Source organism: Blennius ocellaris (assembly GCF_963422515.1).
Source record: "Blennius ocellaris genome assembly, chromosome: 8".
Classification (NCBI taxonomy): Eukaryota; Metazoa; Chordata; class Actinopteri; order Blenniiformes; family Blenniidae; genus Blennius; species Blennius ocellaris.
In genome coordinates, this window is record NC_137657.1 from 5,801,710 (window position 1) to 5,815,697 (window position 13,988).

Consider the following 13,988-nt stretch of genomic DNA (forward strand, 5'->3'; position numbering starts at 1 on the left):
AAGAGGAAGAGTAGGAAGAGCAACTCAATGCACCTCCTGGTGGCACTCAGTGGGATTCACTGGCGCAAACAGGCAGCGGCTAACTGTTAGCTTCAGCCAGTTTGCTTTCAAGGCTGTTGCATGAATGAAACCACGTACTGTACCTTTAAGAGATGCAGACAGATTTCCACACCGACTCCCTGAAGGCCTCCACAGAACCTTCTGGAACCGAGCGGGTTCTGCTGTGCTTTGGATGGAAATGGGCTCCTGTTGAGCACCAGTCACCGAGGTCGTGCTGTCAAGAGTGATGCATTATGGGAGTTCATCCTTTTTTCAAATGAACTAACAGTCTTTTGTTTTATCAAATTAATGGCACACAAGCTTCTTTGTGACGCAGCAGGATGCTCCCGTCTGAAGGTTCTTCTCAACGGATCACACAGACATCATTATCGCCAAAATAAAAGCCTTCATCAGGTCTGTGAGTCGGAGTGAACAAAAAACAAAACACTACAATCGTACTTTTTTTTTCCTGATCTGTTGTGTGATTATTAACAGAATAATTTATACAAAGCAAGAATTTAATTTAAAAAAACAACTTGAAATAATAATAAAAAAATCCCTGACATTCTGAATAATCCTACAAAATAAATAAATCACATAAAAACAGATTCAGTTCTTTTCTTTTTCTTGTAAAAATCTGTCCTTTTTTCCCACACAATCGTCACAAAAGCTTCCTTCGGTGATTTAGTGAAGTAGAAAATAAATGAGGTGAAGCTGTAAACCGGGAGCACCTGACGGGGAGGGCGTAGCAGAGGGCGTGACGGGACCTGGGGTCAACGTGGCAGCAGCAGGGCGGAGCGCTGCGGCGCCCGCTGATGACACGTTGACCGGGGGGGACGACGTGGGACACGTGGAGATGTGGAACGGGAAAAGAACCAAAACACTGTCCCGTTGGTGGTTACCGTGACGATCACACAAGGTTCTGGTTGTTCGGGAGCGGCAGCTCGTCCCCGGGTCCGATCGTCCAATCGGGGTGCAGGGGTCGGCTGGTTGCCGGGCGGAAAAAATGTCCCGGAGACGAGGACGCAGCCGTGTGGATTCTTCATCAGCTCCTGAATTATTTTACACCGAGGAACCTGGAGGAGGAGGAGGAGGAGGAGGAGAGGAGAGGAGAGGAGAGGAGAGGAGAGGAGAGGAGAGGAGAGGAGGAGGAGGAATCAGCTGTGTCTGTAAACTGGACTTCATCATGTGAGTCTTCCTCGTGAGTCACATTAGCAGTTGTCCCTCGAACTAATTCCTCATTCCTCAGACTAAACGGTCAATTGGACGTACCAGCCTGAGGGCCGCAGGCCACGCTGTACAACGTCCACAGGTTCACCACCATCAGGAAGGTGGCCAGGAACCCAAACACCTGCACACACACACACACACACACACACACACACGAGTCATTTCATATCGAAGTGAAAAGTTGATGCACAGAAGGGGAAAAAAAACAAACCAGCACGTTGGTCATGTGGAAGAGGTCAAAGGTCAAAAGCTCAGTCGGGGCCTGACCGAGCGCTGGAGGATGAAAGTTTCCTGTCAGACAAGGACACAGCAGCTTCCTCTACTGTGTCTGTGTGTGTGTGTGTGTGTGTGTGGGGGGGGGGGGGTTTCCACCATGTGCATGTTGTGCACTGTGGAGGCTTAAAGGTGGTTAGCCAGCGTTTCCTGCGCGGCTGTGACGCTACGTACCGCTGCAACCACCAGCGCCGAGGCTCCGGCACACTTCACAGCGGCGGCGATGGAGGCGATGAAGAGGAGCACGCTGCCCACGGCGTAGTGGAAGAATTCCTGAGAGAGAGAGAGAGAGAGAGAGAGAGAGAGAGAGAGAGAGCAGTTTGCCTGGGTTCAGATCCTGTGTGTGTGTGTGTGTGTGTGTTGTCAGTATCGGGAAGTAACACCCTCTCAGTTTCATCTGAATTAAGTTTTGAATTTTTGCACGTTTAAAAAAAAAAAAAAAAAATCTTTCCTTCTGCTTTTATATTTGGAGACCAAAAAAAAGAAAAGAAAATGTATCATGTCAGTTTGATTTCAAGTCAAAACAGGAAAGTTGTGAGCGTTGTTTTCTACGCAGACATGCGCCTCACCGTCAGAGGCCAGTTGATGCAGGGCATCTTCCTCTGCAGTCGCAGCAGGTGCATGAGGAGGAAGACGAAGAGGGCCACCAGGAACCACAGGACCACCACCTGGAAGAACTGGAAGGCCGCCCAGCTCGGCAGCCACGCACACAGCACACACACACCAGGGCGACGAGCAGGGCCAGCTGCACACACACACACACACACACACTGAATTTAGTTGTTAAATCATCACAAAGCTCCACTCGTGTGTCAGCAGGAGGAGCTGAAACATGCGAGGCAGAGGACCACTGATTTACTACAAAGAGACACAAAACAACTACAAAGGGACACAAAACAAACAAGAAGGTACCAAACAGCCACAAGGAGATAAACGATACAAACAGACACAAAACAACTGAGAAATAGAGCCAAAGAGGAAAATAACAACCACAAAGAGCAAAAGAGAGAGAAAAAACAACAAAACCACAATGAACAACCACAAGAACACAAAACGATACAAAGAGACACAAAACAACCACAAAGAGACAGAAAACAAGTACAAAAGGCAACAATGTCAATTATAAGTGTGTAAGTAAAATATCTTCTCCATTACTATTGTTATAATTACACACAATCAGTGTAACCTTAATTTATGTTATCTACATTTGTCTTGGTTAATCCCAACCGGCTGGGCCTCCAAGTCAGTATGTGGAGGAGGATTCTTTTTATTTGATTTACGCTGCTTGTCAGGTTAAAGGGGACCGACTGCCTCCAGAGCTGCTCCACCACCTCCCACAGTGTGACAGCCACACAGAGACAACCAAAACAAACATGAATGAACATAAAAGAACACACTCCTTGTGTCAGTCAGGGCCCCCGCTTGATCACCCCCCCCCCCCCCCCCCCTGTCAGGGCCCCTACTGATCAACCCCCCCCCCCCCCCCCTGTCAGGGCCCCTACTGATCACCACCCCCCCCCACCCCCCACCCCCCCCCCCCCCCCCCCCCCTCCTGATCAGCCCCCCCCCCCCCCTCCTGTTGTCCCTGTCTCCTGGGACTCTTTAACGTTAGTAAATAAAGTGAAATCTGAGATCTGTCGATCAATGGTGACATCGATCAGTGACGTAGGCTGATAGTAAGGTGTTTTTTTTTCTGTCGGCCGGTGAATTAAAGCCCCCCCCCCCGTCCCTCACCACCACCACCACCACCACCACCTCTCCTCCCCCCGGCACGGAGCTCCTCTCACCGTCTGGCCGATCTTCAGCAGCCCGGGGATGGTGCGGGTGTAGCCCAGGTTCAGACCGCTGTCCCCGGACGACCTCACCGTGCCGCTGCTGGACGCCGCCACCGTGTGAGACATGCTGAGGGACCGGAGCACCGGAGGACTGGAGGACAACCGGGAGGAGGAGGAGGAGGAGGAGGAGGAGGAGGAGAACCGTAGCAGCAGGAGATGAAGGAGGAGGAGGAGGAGGAGGTGCAGGAACACAGACCGTCCCGTAACTGACTGTTCAGACTTCAGCTCGTCTGAAAGTCAATTTACCACCGGGAAACATCACGCTTACCGGTGGCCCTTTCACAATAAAAGCACGCAGGACTTTCATTTTCCGGCCTCAGTGGATGAGACACACCGGGAGTTGCTTCAGCACCTGAATATACCTGTCCTGTACGGTCCACAGGTCCACAGGTACACAGGTCCACAGGTCCACAGGTACACAGGTACACAGGTCCACAGGTCCAGGACCGTACGGGCGTTTTCAAAACGTGGACCAGAGACTGTCACATCTCTTAGCCTGCCTGGGAAAGTCTATGTGGAGGTTCTGGAAAGAGACGCCAACATTATTATTATTATTATTATTATTATTATTATTATTATTATTATTATTATTATTATTATTATTATTATTATTATTATTATTATTGTTCAAGTGTTTTTCTCACCCTTTTTTATAACCACTGGGACATTAAAGCACAACTATGGATTAATTAGGAAAGTATACAAAGATATAATATGTTACGAAAGTATACACATACATACATATATACATATATACATACGTACACATTTTATTTTGTAGTCATGAGAAACCTTAACTCGCTTTGTGCTTTTATTTTGAACTGAGCGTGTGAGTATGTGTGTGTGTGTGGTTCAGTCTGTTAGTTTGACCGGATCAGTCAGTGTAAAGAGGCAGAGGTGTGGTCTGTACCACTGCAGCAGAGAGAGAGAGAGAGAGAGAGAGAGAGAGAGAGAGGGAGGGAGAGAGAGAGAGAGAGGGAGGGAGAGAGAGAGAGAGAGAGAGGGAGGGAGAGGGAGAGAGAGGGGGGGGTGCTGTGGATAGACAGCAGAACAGAATATTCTGCAGGAACAACACAGTCTGCTTACATCCACAAATAAATACAAAGCAGAGCCGAACACACACACACACACACACGCACACACACACACACACACACACACACACACACACACACACACACACACACACACACACACACACACACACACACACACACACACACACTCCCTCTCTCTCTCTTTCTGTGACTCCATGTTGGTAGTTTATCTCTGCTGATTTTTTTCCTTGTTGTCTTTACTTCATAAATCAGTTTTTAAGAAGAACTAACAACTTGATTAAAGAGCGTCTTCCTGGAATTACTGCAGGAACTTCATATGATAATGAGATTAACGAGTCATTAGACTGACCCACACAGCTAAAAGCTCAGCTTCTGCTACATTAACAGACACTTTAACTCTTACTTATTATCCACAGTTGCTGTCTTAAAGTTGTAATTTTAAGTAACTTTGACAGTGACGATCGGTGAATTGAACATCCCTGATTGTTCCCAAACTTTCCTCTATTAGATTTTCTCACTTATTGCTCCACGATCATGAAGAACTGTCATTTTAAAATCTTTGAAAAAAACAAGAATAGGAAAAATCCATTATTTTCCTTAAAAATCGACCACATGTCCACATGTCACGCGCACATTTGTCAGTTTTCCGTGAAGCGGCCTCCGCCATGTGACTGCTCACTGTGACGGCAGCTGCCTGAATTTTTGAACAAAACTCATGAGATCTCATCAATATTTCAAACTGCTGCCTCAGAAACTGCGAACCTGGAGGAGAAACATCAGAGCGACGCCGCCGGCGGCTCGAACGGCACCAAGCGCCCGCGAGCTGTCGCCGCTATGGCGGATAACGCAGTGAGGCTAATGCTAATGCAGTGAGGCTAATGCTAATGCAGCGGAGCTAACATGTGTGTGTGGGTGTCGTGTTTGTTCGAGGGGTTCGCACAAACGTGGAGCAAAGCAGAAGTGTGAACACACCCAGCAAGGTGCAACACCGGCAGGGTCACTGGTTGCCGTGGAAACGTTGAAACACATTTTTCACACATTAACCACATCCTGAAACCACACAGTGGTTATACACACACACACACACACACACACACACACAGTACCTTGGTGCCCACTCCTTCCGTTTCTTCACAGGTTTGCAGTAAATGGTCAGTCAGCAGATTCGCTCTCTCGGACCGACTCTTCCTGTTTTCTGGCTTTGGTTTTCTTGTTTCTTCATTTGTCTTTTTTTTTGAGGTTTCGGGTTGACAAGTCGGGTCACTTTAGCGGTCGGCCCGGTGTCTGCTCCTCTTTTCTTGACACTGTTCTACTGTTTCCTACTTTCAGTTTCAGATTTACAAAAACAAATACACTCGCAACAAAATTCGATCTCTGGGTGGAAAGTCACTGACAAACCAAGTTTTTGAAAACAGTGAAACTTTCCTGAAACTCCACGGTCATCGTGAATCGTTTTTCTGTTCATGTGTGAGCAGGAGATTCCCAGAGTCTGTCAGAATTTAGCAAAGAGAACATTTACTACACCGTCATCTGCACACGTGTTGAACTTTTCTTCCATACAGACATAGTTCTGAAACACATGAATCCTCGACTGCAGCGCTTCTTAAACCTTTTCTCACCCTATTAGCTGTGGACTTATTACTTATAAGCTTATCTTAAACAGGAGTGTATCTGTGACAAGGCTAGTTTTTGTAGTGTTTTGACAATTTGATCTATTTTCAAATACGTTTATTGTTGGGTTTCTCTGCTAAAAGCACCTAGAAATGACTGTGTTGTATTTGGTGCTATATAAATAAAGTTTAATTGAATTTTATTTACAAAAAACAACAACTCTATATTCGTCACTCACCCCAGGGGCCACTAGAGGGCGCCTGCGTACCACAGTGTGAGAGGAGAAACACTCTGTAGGACGTAGATGTGGAGCCGAGCTGGTCTGGTTCTGACTGAAGAGACCAGTCGGGATGTAAAACTGGTTCAACCAGTCCAGATGGGAGTTATGTAACTGGACCAGGACCATCCCGGACGATGGGGCGCAGGCGGCAGCTTAAAGTTACTGGAAAAATGAAAAATGTTTAGCACTCAGTTTTGGTTGTTGATGTTCACCTCTAATGTGTGGTCAATACCTGTCTGAAGGAAAGGCAGCACACTCGCGCAGACGCATATTTTCAACATTTGAGTGTTTGAGGAACGTTCTCTGGTTTGTTGATATCACGGCGCTCAAGGAAATTCCGCAACTATCCCGAAGTGTTGTGAGCTCCAGATCCGGTGTGTTCACTTGATCTCGCCAGATTTTGATTGGCGCTGGAGAAAACGATCAGTTTCAAAACATTTAAGACGGAGATTTTTGTGGCTTGAAGACATTTTGTTGAAGAGAGTTTGGCTTCTCTTCTGGCTGCATCGGTCAAATGTTGATATTTTCTCTTGAGCTGACGCCACGCCATCTTTGATAATACCCAGAAACCCTTGCAGTAGGTTTCCCAAGAGGACGTGAGTTAGCAAAACATACACACACTTTCATGGCTACAAATTCCAGTTTGTTTGTAAACAAATCAAATTTGGTGTGATGGATTTGGGCAACTTCAGATTGAAAATGAGTGGACATGGGTGGTCATGGTCTTGTTTTGTTGTGTTGGTTTCTTCTCTGAGATGCTCATGGGACGTCGGGGAATATACCTGGACGGGCCTGGACCTTGTGTCGCAACTGGTCAGCCAGTCGGTTCTCCAGATGATTAGCGTCCGGCCCCGCAGCCACCCTGAGACTTCAAAGTAAAACAGGAAGGAGACACATGGGGCGGATGCTTCATGAGTCACGGGGACAAGAAGGACGTGTGAGCAGGAACATTGAGTCACGGCGGTCACACGGCGGCGCCGGGAGCAGATGTCAGGATGTCCCCGAGCGCTCTGCTGCTCCTGCTGACCCTCACAGGTGAGCTCCTCTACAACATCCAGGTAACTACAGTAGAATTTGTTTTTGTTTTCAATAAAAACTTATTCTCTTCTACTCTCCCTCATCTCTGGATTCTAAACTTATCAAGTTACTGAAAGATTATATGCTTCTCTCACTTTATCACTGTTAACATGCTGTATGTAGCTAAATGATGCTAATGCTAAAAGGGAAGGTGCCTCCAGGGCCCGGGGCCCCTGACTCCTGGTCCTCTGTGCACGGCCCTGCTCCCCTCCTCTCTCAGCCGTACGTCATGTTTTGTGTTGGTGTTTTCTTCCCAGCATGCTCTGGGGATGACGGCTGGTCCATGAAGGTGCAGTCGGAGGTCCGAGGTATGGAGGGCTACCCGGTGGTGCTGCCCTGCACCTTCAGCCACCCGCAGCACTCCCAGCATGCATCTCTGCACGTGCTGTGGCGTCTGGGTCACGGCCGGGACGCCACCGTGCTGTTCCGCTGCACCAGCCGGCTGGGGGTCCCCGGCTGCGAGCCGGAGCCCCGGCAGGACCCCCGCTACCGGCTGGAGGGAGACCCCAGGGAGCACGACCTGTCGCTACGCATCAACAGCGCCGCCCTGCAGGACAGCGGCCGCTACTACTGCCGGGCCGAGGTCCCGGGCCAGGAGGGCGTCGGCTTCGAGGACAAGATGGGCACCAGGCTGAGGGTGGAAGGTACGAGCAGCTCACTCTGCACGGTTTGAATCTTCCTGCAACTTCAAAATAAAAGCCCAAATCAGCCCCAGAAAATATACTTAATGTCGCATTTACTTTTTCACAATATTTATTTTTTTTGCAGATGATTTTCATTCTAAATCACAAACACATTCCCGTTTCCTCTTTACACTTGTTTCCATGGCAAACAGTTATATCTCCATGGAACCAGGAAGTGACTGTCCCCCCCCCCCCCAGAGTGTTGTTACCATGGTGACGGTTCACATAGTTTTTCCTTCCCCTGGTCCTGCTGCAGCTCCTCCAAAGATCCTGTCCCTGTCGGTGGAGGGCGGCGAGGCGTCGGGGTATCGAGCCGTGTGTCGGGTGCAGGGCTCTCCGCTGCCGGACGTGCAGTGGCTGGGGTCTGACGAGCTGGTGGAGGGCTCCCCGGTGGGGCCCCTGGCCCAGGGCTCGGGGGCCCGGTATCACACGGTGAGCGAGCTGAGGGACGTGGAGCCGGGGCAGCAGTACTCCTGCAGCGCCTCCAACCCGCTGGGGAAGGAGCAGGCCGCCCTCTACGTGCTGCCCCCCCGGGCCCCGCCGGCCCCGGCCCCCGGGGCCTCCCCGCCGCTCCTGCTTTTCCTGTTCTGCCTCTCTGTGGGGGCCAAAGTGCTCCTGCTGCTGGGGGTGGGGGTGTGGGTGGTCAACGGAGGAGCTCTGCAGCGGCTGAGCTGCTCCTGGAAGTAACAGCCTCTAATAATCTGGATTAATTTCAATAATAATTTGGTCTTTGTTCAATAATTATTCAAAATCTTAGTCTAGATTTATTTTCCAAATAATAACCATGATTTTGACCTCAAACTCTGTTTGTTCTAAATGTTAAATCAGATTCATTTGATACTTTAATTGTCAGAATGTTAAATATTGGGTTTAATTTGAATGCAAATGTGGATTAAACTAGAGTCATTTTAATTGTTAATCTGTATTCTTTGTTTATTTCCAACTTTAACCTGGATTTCTTTAAAAGCTTGCGAGTTTTAAATGCAGCATTTCTCAGATAAATTGCATGCTGCTGTGTTATAAACACACATTAAATATTGGATACATATTCTAGATTTTAACTTATAATCACAGGCTCAATTTAAACCTTGAAAGTCTGACACTCTGATGCTTTGTTTTTAATTTTATATGTGAACATGCCCCCCTGTGAGTAGCAAATATACACATTCTGAAATAAAATGACTTGGCTGGATATTAGTTTATGTGTAAAAACAAAACGATTTCCAATATTTTGAATTTGGTTTCGTTAAACGTTATTATGGAACGTACAATGTAACGTACAAAATGTACAAACATTACAAATATTTTATGTATATATATATATATATAATGTACTTTTTTTTTTCAACTATAGCTCTCTCTGTGACTCTCTGTCATCTAAACCCAGACACGTTTTATATTATTATATATAATTACATATTATGTTTTGTGTAATAGAAAGTTTTAATCAAATAAAATTTAGTTGAGAAAAACTTTGATTTAGAAGATTTAAAGAGTTTATGATTATAACAGTTCCGTTTTTTTCTCTTTGTTTAGTTCAAAACATTGAAGTCATTTTTAAATCTCTCGAGCCATTAAAAGCCATAAATACATCTCTTTTAATCAGTTCCTTTCAAAAAACACATTCTCCTGACGCGCAACCGTTACTTCATGTTGTGAGCTATATATGTCATGAGCCGTTATGTTATGAGCTATATAAATGTTCAGTTATTTGCATAAAAATACCTGAAATAAAATATTCCATCAGTCTTGTTTCACACATCATGTGACTTTTATTGATTTATCAATAATAAAATTTTTACCTACAATAAATTGGAAAAATCAGACATATTTTAAACATGTTTTCTGTGTTTGTACACTCACTGCAAATCAACCTACTAGAGGCATTAGGGAATAATTTGATTACTTGTAAAAGCAGAGGTAAGTAAATAAACCTAAACTCACACCACAACAAATATACAGTGAAACTTCAAATCTTATCAAGACACTTTCTCAATACACTCATAAAGAACTTTAACTCCTCAAGCAAAGATTATGAACAGGTAGTCATTTATATCTTAAGATTACACCACGTTCAGGTCAACTAAATGAGATTGAATTTACTCTGAAATCAATAACAAACGCCCATTTATTGATTGAGCTGATTTAAATTCTAACAAAACGAAACTCTTTACTTCCGTCAGACCAGTAAGTTTCCAGATTTAGAACGGTCAGGGTAGGAAAACATGAAGACACGTCCCCTCTGAAGTTGTCTCTCTCATGAGGCGTGTTGGTTTTCGTCGCCCTGCGGTCCAGCTGGCTGCCGACGCTACTCTTTGATGAATTGTCCCGGGGTGACACATAAGTATCTAGCTCTCCTGCAGCAGTCCTCGTCCCGCCACATGAAGCCCTTATCCTTCTCCATGCTCATCATGGCGCACTGTCCCTCCTCCACCGAGCCGGGCTCGTCCTTGTCCCAGTTGGTGACGTAGGCTGTGCTGTTATTGGCCGAGTACCATTCTCCGGTCAGGGCGCTGCGCCGCATGGCGATCCACACCTCCGTCACATCCTCCATCTCCCACTGGGCCAGCTGTTTGTGAACTTGCCTCAGGTAATCGGCATTGGAGAAGCTGACCAGCTCTTGGCTTGCGTCCAAGCAGTTTTGCCGAGACTCACGCCAACCTTCGGCCGAGTCTCCAATGTCCAGGGACTCTGGGACCAGAGCGCAGCCTCGGTAATCTGGGAGAGGACATACCAACTCGTGTCACACGTGTAAACATTCTTGTGTTTTACAAATCAGTCCAACAACCAGCCACTCACACATCTCTGCTTTCTCAATAGTCTTCATGGATAAAAGTTCATAATCCTGAAGGATTGTTTCAAAAAGAGCATTTTCACCCTTTCTCACGGTCCAACAACCAGCTTCTCAGTCCGAAAAACAACTTTTCAATTCAAAGCCAACTTCTCAGTCCAAGAACCAGCTTCTACCCAGTCCAAAAATCAGCTTCTACCCAGGCCAGATACCAGCTTCTCAGTCCAGGAACCAGCTTCTCAGTCCAAAAACCAAATTTTCAGTCCAGAAACCATCTTCTAACCAGTCCAGAAACCATCTTCTAACCAGTCCAAAAACCAGCTTCTATCCAGTCCAGAAACCTTCTTCTATCCAGTCCAGAAACCTTCTTCTCAGTCCAAAAACCAAATTTTCAGTCCAAAAACCAAATTTTCAGTCCACAAACCAGCTTCAGACTAGTACAAAACGAGCTCCCACCAGATCACACTCAGTGTCATGTCAGAGTGCCACATCGCAAAGTTGAATACTGAGTCTCATCCAGGACTTGTTAGAAAACACTTCAATAAAGACAAAAGCTCATTTCTGGCAGGTGAGACTGGTTCCTCCACAGAGGCTGGGATTACCTGGGGTGGTGCTGACGATGGGTGCAGGGTGACCAAACTGATTCCCATCGTTGTCGCCAATGAAGTAGACAGCCATTTTGGAGTAGGAATGCCAGGCGACAGTTCTTCCCTCCGGCAGTTCATGACGAACTGCTTTGTAGACGGTGTCTTTGACATCCACCCAGCCAGTCACCTGATTGGTTCCCACATAGACGCCATCAGTCTCGTCCTTCTTCACCATGATCACAACGTAGGACGGCGTGTTAGGGACGGCACTGACGATGTAGCAGGAGGCAAAGTCGGTCTCCGGGATGAGAGGGAGGAGCATGCCTGGACTGTAGAGGATGGCAGCACTGGCCTGTTTGACCACCGGCGAATCCTTATTGTAGGGCTCTGATGACGACACCCCCAAACCGTCCGACACAAGCACCACGGTTTCATCGAGGTCTCCGTCGGCCAGAAACGGAGGGATGACGAAAGTGGTGGTGTCCTCCTTGGCCGGTGGCACCATGGTGTACAGTTGACCACAGGTGCACGGCGTTCTTTTGGCGCAGGGGTGACCAAAGAAGACCGCCACCGAGGCATTGGCCTCCACAGTCTGCATTTCTTGATCTGGATCCAACCAGACCTGGGCCACCTGGTAAGGCGAAAGTGAGATCTCTCTGTCCTCGTTACCTCTAACAGTCACATTGTTCTTCGTGCCGGCGTTGACAATGACGATTCTGAACGGGCTTCTCTCCGTCACCTGCATGGTCACGGCAGACGTGGGCTTGGTGGTGTCAACAATTGACGGCACCGCCGGGATGAAGTACCTGGTGGCCAGTGAGTCGGTGGGCACGATGAGAACCGTCTGCTTGCTGTTGTTCTTCTGGCTCGTGGCGAACACGCTGATGTCTTGGTCGCTGGTGACCACGATGGTCTTGTTGGACAGTTCTTCCTTGCCGAGTTCCAAATTCTCGCCAAAAGTGAAGTCGTGGCTCTTGTGAAAGACCCGCGACTCAGTTTTATCGTGGAACTTGGAACAAGTTGTGACTTTGGTGTCATTGAACAGGACCTGGGCTTGGATGGTGATGTGGGGTGGGTTCGGGTGGTAGTACGCGATGATCTCCGGAAAAGCGACGAGGAATTCCTTCCCGATTTGCCTCTCGGGCTTCAAGGATTCTGACGGAAGAAAAAAGAAAAAACTGAAATCTTCCTTCTGATATTGTAATTGTTCATAAGTTATTGAGCAAATTAAATGTGTTGAAGTGGAATAGTACTTTTTTTAATGCACTCGAGTCTCTTTTGTATTTCCTATCTGTTTACCACTGGAGCACTGAGCTGTGCCCTTCCTGGTTTTAACTTCTGACATCGATTCAGTTACAGTGGAAAAATAGAATAGAATAGAATAGAATAGAATAGAATAGAATAGAATGCTTTATTTGTAATTATATGAGTCATATAATGACATTGCAGCTGCTGCTCCCTTTGGCATCAAATACATAAAAGTGTGCAAAACACATTTAAAATTGATATATATGTTACAGCATAAAAACACACGTAATGAAGATAAAAGAATAGAAAGTTTAAAAATGGAGAAGACATACTAATTTACACTACACCAAAATTGTCTCTTATTAAAAGATTTGATTGTTTTGTCATTTGCTCATTTATTATTTTTCAATTGTAAATACTTCAACATAGCTTGAAGTTTTTATCCGTGCGGAGTCACGCTGTGACCTCTGACCTCCGGATGTGCTGGGCTCACCTGAGTGGACCTCATGAGGCTGCAGGAGGAGCAGGGGGAGGTGCAGCAGGAGGTGGTGGAGCAACGGGAGGAGGAAGCGGAACGTCGGGCTCATGGTGGAAAATCTCCGGTTCTTCTGCAAACAAAACATGAAATCAGCCTGGCCGCTTTATCCATGACGGTTTCCTCATTCCTTCAAACTACAAGACAAACTCACTGAAATTGATTTACTGGAAACTTCTACATATATAGAATAACAAAAAAGCATAATATAATCACAAAAAATGTAATAATATTAATTTAGATAATTTATTATTAATATTCTTTAAGCATTACGAGTGTAGATTTTTAAAAATCCTCACTTTAATATCAATTGTCTAACGTGTGGTTGGACAATCAGATCAGGTTGAGGTTTCGAGGAGGCTGTAATAGTGTCACTGCACCAGCAGGGGTCAGTGGTGAGCTGCGGCTGGACGTCGTTCCCCTGCTTCACGTAGAACCAGAAGAAGGGCTGAAGGTCTGTAAATTAACTCCATGACGTTCGAACTTATCCAACCCTTTAATCTGAGTTAACGCGAAGCCGTACGATTATATTTAAGTTCAATATCAACGTGATTGATTTTTAGAAACAATACAGCGAAATGCTAGTTCAATCAATTCCACCGGACTAAGTCATAATCAGTTTTATTGTCATATATGTTTAATTTAACTTCGTTAGGAACTCTGGGTGCAAGTGTAACATTTAATAATAATAAACATAAATATGATTAGAAACAGTAATGAGAGACTAATATATGTGCAGCA

The 13,988-nt window shown here is 46.3% G+C and overlaps 2 protein-coding genes across 2 annotated transcripts; one reads left to right on the top strand and one right to left on the bottom strand.

Annotated features, from left to right (window-relative positions):
• Positions 1-493: 493 nt before the first annotated feature.
• cmtm7 (CKLF-like MARVEL transmembrane domain containing 7) lies at positions 494-3,443 on the bottom strand (the record flags this gene model as incomplete). Its single annotated transcript, XM_080501549.1, is given in 6 exon segments — positions 494-1,115; positions 1,312-1,390; positions 1,717-1,815; positions 2,112-2,242; positions 2,245-2,287; positions 3,330-3,443. Coding segments are annotated over 6 exon segments (480 nt in total). The 3' UTR covers positions 494-1,101.
• Positions 3,444-7,321: 3,878 nt separating this feature from the next.
• Positions 7,322-8,773, top strand: LOC308133776 (sialic acid-binding Ig-like lectin 15; the record flags this gene model as incomplete). Its single annotated transcript, XM_080501287.1, has 3 exons — positions 7,322-7,361; positions 7,661-8,047; positions 8,343-8,773. The coding sequence occupies 3 exons, from the start codon at positions 7,322-7,324 to the stop codon at positions 8,771-8,773; spliced, it is 858 nt and encodes a 285-aa protein (XP_080357413.1).
• Positions 8,774-13,988: the final 5,215 nt, after the last annotated feature.